Source organism: Micromys minutus (assembly GCF_963924665.1).
Source record: "Micromys minutus genome assembly, chromosome: 1".
Taxonomy (NCBI): Eukaryota; Metazoa; Chordata; class Mammalia; order Rodentia; family Muridae; genus Micromys; species Micromys minutus.
In genome coordinates, this window is record NC_137969.1 from 214,932,861 (window position 1) to 214,951,011 (window position 18,151).

Here is an 18,151-nt window from a genome sequence, read left to right on the forward strand (position 1 = left end):
AAAATGTTCTCTTGTTAAGTAGATATTAGCCCAAAAGCTTGGAATACCCAAGATATAATACACAGACCACATGAAGCTCAAGAGTTTGGAAGACCAAAGAGTGGATACTTCAGTCCTTCTTAGAAGGGGGAACAAAATATTCACAGGAGGAAATACAGAGACAAAGTGAGGAGCAGAGACTGAAGCAAAGGCCATCCAAAGACGGCCCCTCCTGAGGATCTAGCCCATACACAGTCACGAAACCCAGACAATATTGTGGATGTCAAGAAGTGCTTGCTGACAAGAGTCTGATATAGCTGTCTCCTGAAAGGCTCTACTAGAACCTGAGTAATACAGAGGCAGATGCTCTCAACCAACCACTGGATTAAAAACGGGGATCCCAATAAAGGAGTTAGAAAAAAAGACTGAAAGAGCTGAAGGAGTTTTCAACCCTATAGGAAGAACAATATCAACCAACCAGACCTCCAAGAGCTCCCAGAGACTAAACCACCAACCAAAGAGTACACATGGAGGGGGCCACGGCTCCAACCATGTACAGAGGAGAGATGGCCTTATCGGGCATCAACGAGAAAAGAAGCACTGTGCCCTGTGAAGGCTCAATGCCCAATTGTAGGGGAATGTAGGGCGGGGATATGGGAGGGAGTGGGTGGGTGGGTGAATACTCTCATAGAGGAAGGAGGAGAGGGGAAAGGATAGGGGGATTCCAGAGGGGAAACTGGAAAAAGGGGATAGCATTTGAAATGTAAGTAAAGAAAATATCCAATAAAAATTAATTTAAAAAAGTTCTCTTGTAAATTTCCTGCTGCTGGGGTTGGGGAGATGGCCCAGTGATGAAGAGAACCAGCTGCTTCTCTGGAGGACCAGGTTCATTTCCCAGAACCGACATGACCCTCACAATCATCTGTCACTCCAGTTCCAGGGGACTCAGTGTCTTCTTTTCTCCACAGTAACAAGGCACACATGGTGCACACACACATACACACACACACACACACACACACACACACACATGCAGACCAAACACTCTCACGCAAAAAATTATTAAAATTAAAACAAATCCTCAGTTAGCTGAGCTTGGTGGCACACACCTTTAATCTCAGCACTATTAAGGCAGAAATAGGTGAATCTCTGTAAGTTCAAAGTCAGTCTGGATTACATAGTAAGTTCCAGGTCAGCCAGAGCTACACAGTGAGACCCTGTCTCAAAAACAAAATAAAACACCACCACTATCACAACACCACATAAAATTGTTAAATGTCCACTGTGAAAGCTTGCTGCCTTAAAGAACCCACCAGAAGGCAGTGAGCACAAGCCTTTCTAGACCATTTTCTTTGTTGTTCCAGAAGAATGACTAAGTCTCATTACATCTGACTAGCCTGTTACTGTGCAGCAGAAAATACCATTCCAATGAAAACCCCTCCTTCTGGATCTCTTGTCACTGCATTTTATCTGTTAAACAATCTGGATAGTTTTAAGCTCAGAGATACATAAAAGAATACATTTATATAGTAGTGGGGTAAGTAACTCACTAATAAGAATTTTAACCTTCTATTTGCTTGAGGGATATGCACAGAACTTAAAGTACTTACAGAAGGCTTGAACAACTTCCTGTCCAAAAGAAAGGCTTCCCGGAATACTTTAATGATCATGTTCAGTTCCCGTAGGTACTGTCTTTCTTCTGCAATTTCAGTTCTGACAAGGTCATAATAGTTTAGCTCACCAGAAGAACAAGGTTCATCTTCACAGAGAGAAACTAAGCCTATATCATCATCCTGATCAAACATGTCCATCAAAACCTGTAAAGTACAAATCAGGAATGTATAGTTACTTTCCTTCCTTATCTAAAGCTGTCTCAAAGTACTTACAATTAAGAATAAGAAATGTACATTACACATACAGATTATATTAGGAAATCTAGGGAAAAGTCATGATGAGAAATGTTCAACTGGCTTTAGTAAAGTCATTATTTCTGTAATATATATATATATATATTCATGTGCATATGCACATCTAATGTATACATATCCACATATATACATTGGTGTATCTAATAACAAAAATATCTAATAACTTTTAAGGATGAACAATATAAACCAAGGATTACAGTTCCACTGCCTAAACCCCTGTGATTACAGGCAAGTATTTGTTTTTATGAAAGTCATATTCTTTATATGTAAACCCAACTAGTACAAGGATTGATGATATCTAGCAAATAATTGGTATTCAATTTTCCTTGATGTGTTACAGCAGTATGCAGCTGGGCAGAAATGAGGAAAAATGAAGCATCATCATAAAGGTAGTGTGACAGTGTGGAGCTTTCTAAAGCACAGCACCCTCAGGCACCAGAAAGACTTTTTATAAAAATTCTATCTGTACTAAACAAACACCTTTTGGTCATTATTTCTTTGTGCATATGTATTTGTATGTAAATATTTGCACACAGTGTGCAAGTGTCAGTCAGTAGGAAACACTATTCATAAATCAAAAGCAATGTAAATAAGGAGGCTATATATGTTAATAGTATTTTTTATTGCACCTAGTTAATTACATATTCAAAACTGATTGAAAAGTACTGCTAAAAGTTCAGGAAAGGGCTATAAAATGTCTCTGGTTAGGAATGCTTACTGGTTTGTAGAGGACCCAGGTCCAATTCCCAGCACCAACACCAAGTGGCTCACAACCACCTGTAAGACCGGTTCCAAAGGCTCTGATGCCCATTAGCCACTAAGTACCTGTACACACACGGTGCCCAGTATACACACATACACATAAATAAAATTTATTTTTAAAACAGAGTTCAAGAAAGATGAGTGTGGGGGGGCACACTGGGGATACCTGAAGCAATGGGATGGAGGAGCTGGGGTTCCTGTGGGGGTTGGAGGTATAAATGATCAAGGTGCATTTCAGTTCCAGGGAATCCAAAGCCATCTTTTGACCTTTGCAGGCACCAAGTACATACACACAAGCAGGTAAAATACACACATAAAAATAAATACATTCTACTTTTTTTTTGAGGGGGAAAGAGCTGGCAAGATGGCTCAGCAGGGTGCTGGCTGTCAAACCTGGCATCCTGAGTCTGGTCCCCAGGATCACATGGAGGAAGAAGAGAGCCGATTTCCACAGGCTGTTCTCAGACATCCACATGAATTACATATATAAACAGTAAAAATTTTTATTTAAAAAAGGGGGTTCAGGAGGAAAAAAGTTATATACTTGAAAAGAAAGTCCTGTCAGATGAGAGAAAATTGTAATAGAAGATAACATTCACTCATTCAGCAAACCATCTCCTATCACTAGAAACGGTACAAGCTCTTGGTGAATTACAATAATGAATAAAGCCGGCCTTCCTGCCCTTGATGGGTGTCACTCAGAAGTGCTTATGGTTTCTCAGTTCTCCCCACTCACTTCCATTTCTTTACTGTTGCTATTTCGGCTTGATTTTTCCATTTGGTATTATTGTGCTTTGCTACGTTAGGGGTCCAATACCCTCGGCCTTGTGTGGGCACTACATGCACTTACATACATGCAGGTTAAACATTCATAGTCATCAAAAACAAACTGAGTGGCTCCCAAAGGCCATGTGTTATAGATCTGGTCCCTAGCCATGAATGTTTTGTGAAGTATAGTACCTTTGAGAGGTAGGGTCTTGTGGGAATAAATCACTGGCAAAGTATGGTAAATGTGGGTACTGGACCCCACATCTTGATCTCTCATTTTGTGTCCTGGTCAACTGTTGCAGTAAATGTTAAAAAATAAATATGGTTTTTCTCTTTATCGGCCCTGAGGTCTCACTCCTCAGGTCCGACCCTAATATGGAGCCACAGGCACCTCTGGCGCCCGGTTCGAGCCACCCTCATGGCCCAACTTGTCTGCGCAACTCCCTTCTCTGGCAGTTTTCTACCACCTGTTCTCTGACTCTGTCCCGGGGTGTTTCTCTACCTCCAAAATCTCACATAAATACAACTCTACAGCCTGATAGCTTTTCATACAGGTTTACATATCCAACTCTCAATCCACAAACCTCCTACACAACAAGATTACATCAAATAGACAAAAATACAAACTGCCTTTCTATATGAGATGTTAAACCTATAAAATCCTTAATGTTCATAGCTATTCAACGCCAATCAAAATCACCTGGGTCTAGCTGTTCCTTGGGAACCTCCATCTGGCCACAACCTCTCCTCTGCCCTCTCCTTTCCATCCTCTGACCTCCTCAGCCCTCTCCACCTCCCTCATCCTGCCCAGTCACTGGCTTTCCTTTCCTTTACTAATTCAAATGGGAAGGTTTAGATGGAGTCCCGACGGGGAATGTGGGGAAGTGGAATTAACATTAAAATACAAACAGCTTCAGGACAATCTACAGTTAACTGCTCACTTTGCCTTGTCCCCCAACAAAAGTGCAAAGTACAACATTCAAGCAAGCCTCCATGGGACCCACACCAGTTCATCTTCTCAAGGGAGGCATTTTGTAACATTTAACATAAAACTGAGAAGGAACAATGTAGCACAACACCAAGCTCCTAAGTTTAAATGCTAAAGGGTCAGGCATGTGTTGCATAGTGCTTATATGAGAAACAACAAAACTCAGGGCAAAGTGGAAGGTACATACACATAAAATAAAAGTTTACTGTTCAATACCAAGTATTTTCTTTTTGAACAAAGCCTAGATTTTTTTTTAAATGTGAGATGTTCAGATCTGTAAAATTTGTTACTGCTTTCAACTTGCCAGTACCCCTCATATCACTCCCCAGTCTGGCTGACTCTTAACTCAATCCTTCTCAGTCTGGTCACTTCCCTGCAGTCCTGTCTAAACTGCCTTTCTCACACAGTCAATTCCCACCCATCTCTCCTTGACTTAGTGCAAATGAAAGCCTCACACAGATTTTCAGAGTCCCCCTACTCCTACTGCTTAATAGCAGTCTTCTATTTTCTATGCAATACTTACCTGAACCCTTTAACATTTAAATTTAGGAGTTCGGTACTGTGTTATACTGTTCCTTTTATCAGTTTTCTGTTAATGTTATAAAATACCGTCCTTGAAAGGATCAAGGTAGAAAGAAGAAAGACTGATGTGGGCTCACTGTCAAGGTTTGATTGCACCACTGAGTTGCCCAATTTACACTGAAATTTCTGTTCATGTCTTCCCTAATTAGACAATATCTGTGTAAGGATTAAAAACCATGCACCAAAAAAAGCTCTTGCTTAAAGGGTTTGTATATGTGTAAATGTTACAAGCTATTAGAATGGGAATAAATTCTAAAGCCCAATGACTAAAGGAACTAAAAACACAGCACAATAGCTAAGCAGTGATGGTGCACGCCTTTGATCCCAGCACTTGGGAGACACGAAGGCAGATCTCTGAGTTCTTGGCTAACCAGATCTATGAAGTGGGTTCCAGGATAGCCAGGAAAGAAACCCTGTATCAAAACAAATTTAAAAAATGATCCAGCACAATATAAAACATTTTTTAAGTCATGTTCAAACAAGAACAAACAAACAAAGCCAAGCTGGGTGTGATGAGATCTTACAACTCAGCTACTTCCCAGACAAATGTGAAGCTAACTTGAAAATTTCAGTTAGACCTTATATTAAAATAAAATGAAAAGGGCTATCAATGTGACTGTTACAGAGTTTGCTTAGTGTGTGCTGGTTCAGTTCCTAGTATTGCAAACAAACAAACAAATGATGGGTGGATGGATGGATGGATGGATGGATGGATGGATGGATGGATGGATGATAGGTAGGTAGATAGATAGATAGATAGATAGATAGATAGATAGATAGATAGATAGACAGACAGGGAGGGAGGAAGGGAGAAGTTTTGAAACAGACGAAATATTATCATGCAAGAACAAGACAAGATGCCTGATTCCTACCATTTAGCCTGACAGATTAAACTTCTCCAGAGAAGCTCTCCTCCTGTCCCATCTGAAGCAGCAATCTCCTTTAGCATATGTTCCACTCTGATGATTTAAACCCTTTTCTCAGTAGTGACAGTTCTGATTAAAGTTAAGTTCTACCTTCTTTCCTGTGATGTGATTGTTCTCAGTAATCTGATGTGAAGAACACTTTGTAACACTCAAATACTGCTTTTATTTTTAAATGTAAAAAATATGTTCCCTTTTTTCTGTCTAGCAAATTAAACATCTCTAGAAATCAGTTGATTTCTCAAATGGTTATTAAACATATGGTTTGTGAACTCTTGAAACCAATTTATACTTACAGATAAGACCGTGTCAAACTCTCATTAATCCACTCCCATCACTAGAATCACAAACACAGCCATCTGCATTTTAGCTAAGCACATGACTGTCTCTTGTGACAAACAGGAGACTGTGAAAAGGAAGTCTGAAACTGGGATCAGCAAACTACAGTGCACATGCCAAATCCTGCCCACTCTCTATTTTCTCGAAGTTCACTGGCACACAGCCCATGCCCGTTTGTTTACGGCTATCTCTGCTACCAGGGGAAAATGTGCAGTTACAAGAAAGCCTAAACAGTTACCATCCAGATTTTGTGGGTTCTCGGGGGTTGCTGCTGTTTTATCATTCTCAAACAGATTACTAATACGCAACCTGGAGTTCGCTGAGTGTTCTTTCACTGTGGGCACTAGGTTGTCCTCACACTTGCAGCAATCCTCCTGTCTATGGCCCCCGAGTGCTAATCCTAATCTTAAACTGAACAGGAGGTAAAACACCAGGAGGAAAGCTGTATGTTTTAAACCAAGATGGATGTCTTTAATTTGTTTTAAATCCTACTCTTTATATTACCTTTATTGGGCAATTCCAACTAAACCAAGTTTCTCAATATTATCTATACTTTCAAAGGCTGGATAGGATACCCAAAACACATGCCAGGATTGGATTTTTAAAAGTAACTTGATGTGTGATAACTTTAAAAACAATATGAAATTTTCTGTGGTTAAATTTGAGTTATGCCGATAAATGTTAAAATCCATCGCATAAGTTGAAGAAATCAAAAGCAGAAGAGTATCTCACTTAGAAAAGTCGTGAGGAGTTCAGATGTCTGCAAACTCAAGTAAGCAGGGTGACAACAGGCTGAAAATGTTAGTACTCAAACTGTAACTGAAGAGCATAAAGTCAAAGAGCTGGTTATACATTACAGTTAGTGCTGGAAAAACCAAATCTAGGTTTTGCCTCTATGTGTAAAAGTCAGGAAAAGAGTCTGGAGAGAGGGCTCAGTGGTGAGTTAGTGTTTCTCAGTCTAAGGCCATTGAGGGAAGAGGATGGGCTAAGGTAGGAATCCCTGAAAGGTGCAGGGTGAGAGGTTAGGATGGTTCAGTTCAGGATGCTGGGCCCAGAGGTCTCTAAGAAGGGGTGTGGGTTGGCTGCTGGAGAAATAACTCAGTTGAAGGTACTTACTGCTATTGTAGAGGACCTGGGTCTAGTTCCCAGCACTCACACCAGGAAGTTCACAACTAACTTCAACTTTAGTTCCAGGGACCAAAGTCACCTGCACTCTGTAGTCACACATGCACTTGGTGCTTATAAACACACAGGTACAAACTGTACAAATACAATTAATATATGAATCTGAGAGGGGGAGGGAGAGAGGAAAAGAGAGGGAGGAAGGGAGGGAGGGGCAGAGGGTGGGTGGGTGGGGAAGGCACAGCAACATTAAAGAACTCAATCAACCAGAATTGAGGTTATTCCTGCCTGAAGGCAACTTGACACGGAACACTGAGAGTCGGGATGGTGCCCACCACATTAGTGAAAGGGGAGAGACTGATAACATATGAGAGAATTGCTCAAATAAAAAGACATGTTAAGAAATACAGAGACAGATTCTTCAATGCCAAAGAAGGCAGCTGCACATGTGAAAAGGGAAGATGAAAGTAAAATCTTATAGATTGGATTACAGAGCTGAGAAACATGTGTGTGTGTGTGTGTGTATGTGTGTGTGTGTGTGTGTGAGAGAGAGAGAGAGAGAGAGAGAGAGAGAGAGAGAGAGAGAGAGAGAGGGAGGGAGGGAGGGAGGGAGGGAGTATGTGTGTGTGGTGATATATGTGTGTACACTGTTGTGTAATGGTGTGTGTATGTTGTGTAATGGTCTGTGAATATTGTATATGTATGTGTATGTTTGTGTGAAATGGTGTGTGCAGTGTGTGATGGTGTGTGTGATGGTGCATGCGTGTGTGGGTGTGATGGTGCACTGAGCTCCTCTATTGCTCACATCCTGGGTTTCTAAATACCATTCTCTACTGTAAAGAAACTATAAAGTTTTGAGGGTTTTGTTGCTGTTGTTAGAGAAACAACTAATTCTAAGCTTAGAGAGTGCCATATTGAACAAGATGGACAGACTGTCTACTGCTGAAATAGAGTGCTTCCAAAGGACAAACACTACACACTTAAAATAATCATGTTTACAGAAGTGAAGAGTCCAGAGTCTGGAGAGATAAATGAGAGATGAAGGACAAAAACTACAAAGTCTCAATTACTAAATAAATAAATAATAATGAAAGACAGAAATAAAGAAGTAAAAATGGAGTTTCCATCTGACCCAACCAAACCTGATATAACTTGAATCTCTAAATAACTAACTATGGCCCACTGTAAATCCATATTTAAATGAACAAATGAATAAACTTAAAGCATGATAGATAACAGTCTCAGAATAACTCACAAAACATTTGATGAGTACAAACAGAGAAACGGTGACTGAGAGGAATGGCAGGCGGCACAGCAGTGGCACACTGTGCTGTCTGCCACCTGAGGGGATGCAGGACAGAGTGCACGGCTGTGAACCCCGAGACAAAACGTCAGAAAAACTAACCGAGGACCACTGTACATTAACTGACCCACGGTTCTCAGTGAGGACCACTCTACATTAACTGACCCACCGTTCTCGGTGAGGACCACTGTACATTAACTGACCCACAGTTCTCGGTGAGGACCACTGTACATTAACTGACCCACAGTTCTCAGTGAGGACCACTCTACACTAACTGACCCACAGTTCTCGGTGAGGACAACTCTACACTAACTGACCCACAGTTCTCGGTGAGGACCACTGTACACTAACTGACCCACAGTTCTCGGTGAGGACAACTCTACACTAACTGACCCACAGTTCTCGGTGAGGACAACTCTACATTAACTGACCCACAGTTCTCGGTGAGGACCACTGTACACTAACTGACCCACAGCTCTCAGTGAGGACCACTGTACATTAACTGACCCACAGTTCTCGGTGAGGACAACTCTACATTAACTGACCCACGGTTCTCAGTGAGGACCACTGTACATTAACTGACCCACGGTTCTCACAGTTAAGAAAGGGATATTTTCAGGAGGGTCCTGACAGACAAGCAACTAGGGTATCTAGTCCACTTGCCGCACTGGACACGAGAAGGAGCAGTGAAGCCATCACAGCCGCACAGCACAGCTTCTTCCTGTTACAGAACACCCTGTGCTGCTGCTTTACTCCCCAAATACTCAGAACGCAATGGGGTACTTCATGCTGTACTTCTGGCTTCGCTATCAGCTTAAGTCACTTTCAAAGTAACAAAATCTTTGCTTTTAGAAGTCAAATAAATTTTGCTTTTAGAAGTCAAAATAAAAATGACAAATTTCTACAATGAAATCAAAGTAAAAGAACTCAGTTTTTAAAGTGCAGAATAATAGATCTCAACTTCAGTTAAAAAATATTTTTTCAAATAATAATGTGGCTTGGAAGTCTAACTCAGACTGTTTAAACCTCTGCAAACACCAGTGTTCTCTAAAACTTCATAGTGGTTTTTATAATGTGCAGTCAAGACTGACAACCACTGTGTGTGGTAAGCCAGACACCCCAGTTTCAGCAATCTACTCTGTCAAGACCTCCTAGATGCCAAAATGAGTTGATTACTTTCTCTGTTCATTGGATCCATTGGTATAATGCTTAAACCACGCTGTACTGAGTTATCTGCCTGAGACACTTTCATTTCACACTAACACAGACTCCTTTACCATGGAATCACTATCTTTTTCAGTGCTGTATTGTCCTTAGTCAGGACAAGTTCTTCACACAATGTTCAATAGTAGGTGAGCGATATAGGAATGAGAAAGAGAAAGGGAAGGAAGAGGAAAGAAGGAAATGGAAGACTGAATGTTCCTCAAGCAGTCCTCATGAACAGGAAGAAAGATGAATCTGTAATCAGGAGAAAAGGCCAGAGGGCAACAGCTTTGTTATGAGCTGTCTCTGTCCAAGTCCTACTAAACTGTCTTAAGATAGCAAAGCAAGTTTGTCAAAATTACTAATATTTAAAATACCCAAAACAATTCTGTATATTCCCTTTTGAAAAATAAAAGACTCAGGATTGTGTGGTGGCTTGTGTCTAGAAATCCAGCACTCAGGAGGCAGGAGGATCTCTTGTTTGATGCAGACCTAGGCGAGTTTGAGGCCAGCCTGAGTTATATAGTGAAACCTTACCACTAAAAAGCAGTAAATGGAAAATGGAATACATAAACATTACTTAGAACTCCCTTTCTTCAGCTGATCGGGATGGACTCTGATACCTCCACTCTCCTGCACACAAAGCCTCCTGAAGGAAGGGACTCTCCTCTTTGCCGTAGATGCCGAGCTCAAGAAATGCCATATTCTGCACAGCCAGTAATTTTCTGTCTCCCAGCATCAAGAGATATAAAGTTTACTATAAATACGGCATGACATGAAAGTACACCACTTTAAACTCAATACTTGGGAGGCAGAGGCAGGGGAACCTCCATGAATTCAAGATCAACCTGGTCTACAAAGGGGGGGGTGCACAGTGAGGCTGTGGCTTTAAAACAAAAGGCAATAACCTAGTACCAGCATGCATTACAAAACAGAAAACAAATCCACCAGTGTGATAGTGCACGCTGATAATTCTAGCACTTCAGAGCCTAAATCAGGATTTTAAAGCTGTTCTGAGCTATACAGTGAGTTCAAGGCCAGCCTAGGCTACTCAGTAAAATTCTTCTCAAAATAAGAGATGCCTGAGCAAGTAAAGGTATGTGCTACGGAGCCTTATACCCTAAGGCCCACGTGGAAGATGGAGAGATAGGATGCCTGGAAGTTGTCACCATCTGCCACATGTGTACTCTGTGTGTGTGTAAAAACAATTCCCATTCTTTAAAAAAAATTCCAAATAAATAAAATGGATGAAGGTAAAGAAACAGAAGCTCAGTGGCAAAGCACCTATCAGGTGCATACAGAGCCCTGGTTCTGACCCTAGTACAACAAAAGGAACTATTTGCATTGCATTTCTAGTACTAGCTTTTATTCAATGTGAAATGTGGGAAATTAACATTTAAAAAGTCCTGATAAACGTACAGAAAAGAAACTGGCTTCATCACAGTAATTTGAAAAGAGTAAGACTAATGCCATAGAGAGTCACTGCTTTTTAACACTTACCTTATCTGCACACATTGACACTTTAATGTCTTGCTGAGATATTTCATAGTGCCGGATATTAAAAACATAATTACCAGCCAATTTCAAAATATCTGCTGAGATATATTCCAATACAGCCACAATGTAGAGGGACACATGGTAATCCACTTTATACCCCAAAACTTCCTGTTAAAAAAAGTAACAATTCAATTCCAAAACAAAAGCATTGTCAAGTATCAGTTAAATGTTTAAAATTCCTGCTTAAGAGCTTGAATTCGATGTCAAGAGCTTGCCTGGCAACCACAAGGCCCTGAGATTATACTTAACACTGAACGGAAAAAAGTCTTCTTACATTTTTACTTATAAACAAAAATGTAAAAGCAGACTATGTCAAGGACAGTGGTGTGCTGTACCTGTGCTGTGACCCCTTTGGGGGGGTCACACAATTCTTTCATAGGATCTTCTAAGACCATCAGAGACCAGATACTTACACTACAAGTCATAACAATGGCAAAATTACAGTTTGGAAGTAGCAACCACAATAATGTTATGGTTGGGGGTCAGCACAATATGAGGAGCTGTGTTACAGAGACATAGTGTTGGGAAGGTTGAGAACCACTGCCCTAGGATATAAAATTAACAGTTAATCCTAGCATTATTATCTTACCAAGAAGAGGAGGAGGAAAAGGAAAAGATCTAATCTAATAAATGTAGTATTTTATTAAACAATAACAATTCTAATAACAATTCACCTCCTCTCACACATCCAACTCTAAGCCCTTTCTTTCTGTTTAGAAAACAACCAAACCAAAACCAAAAACCAAAAACAAAACAAAACAGAATTTTTAAAACACACACACACACACACACCACAAAAAGATAAAAATCATAAAACATACAAACAAAGGACCCTGCACCATTATCTTTTAGTTCCTGTGGTCTCCTTTGCAAGAGAGTCTCTCTGTGTGTGTCCCTCAATGACTTGGACTGTAAAGCACAGGCTGACATGAGTCCTTTTGTCCCCAAGCCATTTCCTGGTTGTGCTTGTCACAGCACCAGTGAACAAACTAATATGAGGGAGGTCACTGACATTTCTACCAAAAGGGTTTCAAAGCTATACACAGCACGTACGTTCTATAAATGACTCTCTGGTGTCTTTCTAGTGTCTAGTGTCTCCATGCACGTTAATTTTAAAGTACTCAGTGCCTTCTGATGTTACATTTCTTAATAACAAAAGTGAGAATCGTGGTCTACTACATTGGGATTGATAAGAGGTAGCTGTCATTGAACACACCACAAAATGCCATAATATATAATATTGCTGTTGTGTGTGTGTGTGTGTGTGTGTGTGTGCACGCACACATGAGCAAGCAGAGCGAGAGAGGAAAAGAGAGAGGGAATGAGTGGGGGAGGGAGAGAGGACATGAGCATGGATTTCATCAGGCTATACTTTTTTATTTGGTTCTTGTCTTTGGAGGTGGGTGGATAGCATGTTAGGGTATCCCAGGGTATCACTCATGTAAAGCATACCACTGTCATACACCCATCTCCCCATTTTAATTCACACATATTACAATGTACACAATACATGCACAGACCATTAATACTATATTTACTAATATTATAAAACATTACTCATTAAGAAGAATTCCCCCAGTGTCTAATCACTTATTACCTTCAAGGAAGGATGGATTTTGTCCACAGGTAGTAAAAGAGGATTTCTTCGTTTTCGTTTCTCTATGGCAGACTGTGCATCAGCAATAGCCCATTTATCAATAGGATGAGGAAAGGTCTTTTGAACTCGTTCCTGTTCAGATAAGAGCAGGGCCATTCAGAATTAGCCGAAGTGTTTATAAATAGAAAAGTCATATAAAACTTAACATGATCAATCTCTTTAATACAAGAAAATTGTGGGGAAACAATAAATTCTGATCCCAGGGGTAAGAAAACTTCTTTGTTTTTTTTTTTTTTTAAAAAAAAAGGCATCCCAGCACTGAGAAGGTAGAGGCAGAAGACTGAGTTCACACCCAGCCTGGGCTACATGATGAACTGAGGCCAGACAAAGCTTCGCAGTGAAGCACTATCTCCAAAAAAGAAAAACAAAGGAGAGCAAGACAATCAAGGTTTTATCATATAATTTTGTCACACACATTTTTTAAGTTTATCATGCCAGCACTGGGCATTTCAATCAACTGCCAGTGTGACTGTGCAAGGCTTAGGTCTGAGTTAAAAAATATCAATTAGGAGGGCTGGAGACATGGCTCAGTGGTTAGAGCACTGACTGCTCTTCCACAGGTCCTGAGTTCAAATCCCAGCAACCACATGGTGGCTCACAACCATCTGTAATGCGATCTGATGCCATCTTCTGGTGTGTCTGAAGACAGCTACAGTATAGGCACATACATAAAATAAATAAGTTTTAGAAAGAAATACAAATTAGGATACAGGGCATCTATATATTGACATGAAAGTATTATCAGTGATCTTAAATTCTATTTTTAAGGTTAATATCATTTACCTAGAAATCAACTGATTATTAATACTGGCAGAAAGCCTCTCCTCTGATAATCAGGAGCAGTGCAGAACAGAGTTTAAGACGACAGCTACTGTGTGACTCTTAGAACACTGCAGGACTAGGGTGTTCAGAGTGGTAGTGGAAATACACATCCCCACAGAAACAAACCAATTCCCAAATTTCTGTTCCTGTAATCTTAAATGTAACCAGTGGCTAACATAAATAAGAACTATCTATCAGAACTGAACTCCAATTATGTAGGGTTTCCTATATTTAAATATTATCAAGCTTAAGAAAATTTAGCTATTGAAAGAATTTTTGTTATACTTATTTAATGATGAAATGTTCCAGCAAAAAAGGGGAAGATGATTTAATTTTAAGAGTGTCTAAAGGTGTTAATTCCTCAATCACTCTAAAGCACAGCTGTCCATTACATGGGAAGTTGTAACTTTATTATATAATCTTCAAAAAATGTAACAGTACAATGCAAAAGTAATATCTAGAAGCTGCATTGAGAGCCTTTTAATCTAAAACTGTTTACATAACTAACATAAAAAGTGTTTTAACACTAATTCACGTAGACTTTTAGAGATTTACATATATATGTAAACAATGAACAAACAGCCTTAAGATTTACATTACTTTCATCGAGGCAATGTTTATTTGTACTAAAATAATTTTTTTTCTTGAGATGTACCCAGAATAGCCTTAAACGTAGGTTCCTCCTGCCCAGCTTCCTGTGTGCTGAGATTATTATCAGCATTTGCCACTGTCCCAGGTTAAAAACATTGTTTACACAGCTCAATGGATTCTGAAAATGTTTACACCTATGAATCATCATGTAAATCAATATACAGAACATTTCTGTAATCCTGGTCTTCCTTATTAATGTGTGTGTGTGTGTGTGTGCACGCGCGTGTGTGCACATGTATATTTCACAGCATATCTGTGAAGGTCGGAGGACAAGGCTGGTGTTTCGTCAAATCCACGCCATCACTCTGCATCAGTGGCAAGCACCTCTCCATGTGGAGCCATCTTGGTCCTGATTTCTATTACCATTGGTATTAGCAGTTTCTAAAGTTCATAAAATGAGATGTTACATGTATTTTGGGGGGCACAGCTTTCTTTTTACCCTATGCTTCTGTGGAATGTAGCTTTTACAACACATAATATTTCATTTCCTTATTTTATTTCTTATATTTTATTAATCTATCGTTACTGATTTATCCATGAGGATGTCAATCTTGGCTATCAGTTTAATTGGATCTGGAATCAACTTTGTAGACTCTGGGTAGGACTAGGAGGATGTTTCCTAGAAGGCTTAGGTCATACTGCCAGGTCCTCTCCTTGAGTGGGTACCTTTGGCAGCTGCATAGACATAAGCTCTAAGGGACAACTTGCCTTTTTGGCTTCCTGACTTTGCTCCTTGCTCATGGGTGTCTACCACGTTGTCCCTGCTCTCACTCTTTCCTAACACGGGAATCCGGCTTCTTTGGCCTTCCAATGCACCTCAAGTGTCTCTCCAGAGATCCTACAAGTATTCAGCGGCAGACTGGGAGTGCAGAGGGCTCCAGCCTCATGAACTGAGAAGTGTCTAGGTTATTCTACCTCCAGTGTGAAGACAGCCACTGTTTGTCCAGCCTAACCCGTATCATGTAAGCCAATCGAATAATTCCTCTTATACTGTATATTTTATGGGTTCTGTTCCTCTAGAGAACCTGACTTTTCTACCTATTGTTATGATTGGAATATAATAGCTTTCACATAGTCTCATATATTGGGGGCTTGTTTGCAAAGTGAATGGATCCTGAGGACTTAGACCAAAGCATCATTACATAATGGAATATTTGCAGGTTGTAAAATGGACGAGGTAAGTCACTTGGGATTGTGTCCTCAAGGTTATTCTTACTGTGGTGTGTTTCTGTAGTTCTCTCTCCTTGCATTCCCTGTGTTGTCTCTCCTCTGTTTCATCATGAAATAAATGGCCTCCACCAAATGTTCTTGTCACTAGGATGTTCTGCCTCATTCCAGACACAGAAGCATGAGATAAATGACCAGACTGACCACCTGAGGCCATGAGCCAGAGTAAACCCACTGTCCTTATAAGTTGTTCATGCCAGACATTTTACCACACTGACAAAACCGTGACTAATACATAACCAGGACCGTCACTTGGATGATACCTGAGGTGTTTCTTAAGCCTCTGGAAGGGATTTATAGCAGGAGGTCTGGAGAGGCAGATTAGCAAAAGCCTTTGGTGATTCGATTAGAACTTAGTTCTAGTGAGCAGTCAGAAGACAAAATACTACTAAAATGTTGGCAGTAAACACTGCACCAGCAAGGTTCCAGACAGAGTCCTGTTAGAAATGAGACTAGTGGTCATGTATCTTACACTCTGTAAAGAATCTGTGAATGTGTTCTGAGACTCTGAGTGAGGGTAACTTTTAAAATAACTTAGTAGAGAAAATTTCAAAGTAGCATAGCATTCATATTGTGTCACAGTTGTTACTGACACGTTTAATCTGGTTTACAACAAAGATCCAGAGCAAAACGAAGTAGAAGGACTGGGAAAATGTGCAGTCTGATCAAAAAGGGATGCTTTAAAATTTCAAACATGGAAGACTTGGTTATTTAAAGATTAGGGATGTGACGAGATGGCTCAGCAGTTAAGAGCACTAGCAGCTATAGCAGCAGATCAGGGTTCGAATCCCAGAGCACACAGAGCAGCAAATTACCATCAGTGAATCTAGCGCCAGGGAATACAATGTCCTCCTCTAGCCTTTGTGGCACCAAGCGTGCATGTAGTGCAAACATGCAAGCCAAACCTCCATACACATAAAAATAAATAAATAAGTGTACAAACTAACGAAAACTTCAAGCCCAGTATGTCAGTTCATGCCTGTAATTCTAGCACTTGAGAGGGGGAGGCAGGAGGATCAGGAATGAGGCTACATAGTTAAGTTCAATGCCAGCCTGTGGAAACAGGTGCCTTACCTCCACTCCACACCACAAAAGAATATCAAGTCCCTATACCTTAGTAACCGGATAGATAACCTAAGGAATCTAGGAACTGATCAGAACCTACCCATTGCAGGATCAGGGTACAGAGGTTTAATTCATTTAAAAGACAGGTACCCTGCCCAGCCACCTAGGAAAGTGTCTTTTAGCTTCAATTGCTCCAGTACCCAGAGCTGCTGCTGCTGTGGTCTTAGCCTAGCCATAGCTCGAGTTTGTGGCAGTCCAGCCTTGTCTATATATGGTACTGAGTTTGTAGACATGAAAAATATAGGAGTAATGAGGGTCATGTAGGCTTCCTACTAGATTTCAAAGAAGGCAATGTGTGACAGGGTTAGGATCCCTACGGGAAGCCCCCAAGAAAGCAAAATGCTTAGGTATAAGAAAATCTAAGCTGCAATGGAGATATCAGGATGCTGAAAATACCAGGTATGTGGACTATATCCTAAATTAAGCTTCAGAGAGAGAAGCCATGTCATCTATAGGTGGCAAGGCCACAGGAGTGGAGGTGCCCCAGCCTGCTGGACCTCACATGTCAGTATCACATGTCCTGGATGCTGGAACCAGAGCTATACAATACTTCCTGTTTTCCCTGCAGGGCTTCAGTCTTACTCTGGTTCTATTATGCTTTTTTACAAATCCACTTTCCCTTTTTGCAATGTAACTGTTCACCCTGTGCTACTGCATATTAGAAGTAATTTTCTTTTTGATTTTTTAGAGGGTCACAGATAAGAGACTGCTTTGATCTTATTAGAAACTTTAGGCTTACACTTATGAACAATGTTAGAACTGTTCAGAATTTTGGAAACTCTGGAGATAGGTTTTCACAGGCTCATGTGTTAAAATGCTTGTTAGTACATGGTGGTGTTATTTTGGGAGATTCTGTACGCTTTAGGGAGTAGGGGCAAGTTAGAGAAAGTAGGTCAAAATACCAACATGTGCTTTTGACGTGTACCATGGCCCCAGTCATGCCCACTCTCTGGCCTGTCTACTGTGAGGTGAGCAGGCTTCTCTTTCACCTGCTCTGCTTGCATTGGCATGATTTGGTCCAACACAAGGACCAAGGAAGTTGTGTACTGAATGTTCTGAAACTGAGTTGGACTGAATCCTTCCTTCTTTACGCAGTCCTCTCACAGGGAGTGATTCTGATGACAGCTACATCAAAGTGGCCAATACACACTCTATTATTGATGAAAATCTGAACTTTTTGTAACTTCTACTATTACAAATTAAACTGCTTGGTCA

General features: G+C 40.5%; 1 protein-coding gene across 4 annotated transcripts in view; it reads right to left on the reverse strand.

Annotated features, from left to right (window-relative positions):
- SOS2 (SOS Ras/Rho guanine nucleotide exchange factor 2) overlaps nucleotides 1-18,151 on the reverse strand; it is a 107,330-nt gene that overhangs the window by 52,762 nt on the left and 36,417 nt on the right. For 3 of the 4 annotated variants that reach the window (XR_013975275.1, XM_080926424.1, XM_080926423.1), the window contains exons 3-5: nucleotides 13,052-13,183; nucleotides 11,398-11,562; nucleotides 1,590-1,796 (exon numbers count right to left, since the gene is read on the reverse strand). Coding sequence is in view for 3 of the 4 variants with exons in the window: in XM_080926424.1 (XP_080782550.1) it covers nucleotides 1,590-1,796; nucleotides 11,398-11,562; nucleotides 13,052-13,183 (504 nt within the window). In the remaining variant the exon portion in view is untranslated. Of the gene's footprint in view, nucleotides 1-1,589; nucleotides 1,797-11,397; nucleotides 11,563-13,051; nucleotides 13,184-18,151 lie in introns of those variants that run through there. The other variant, XM_080926425.1, reaches the window with a different exon arrangement.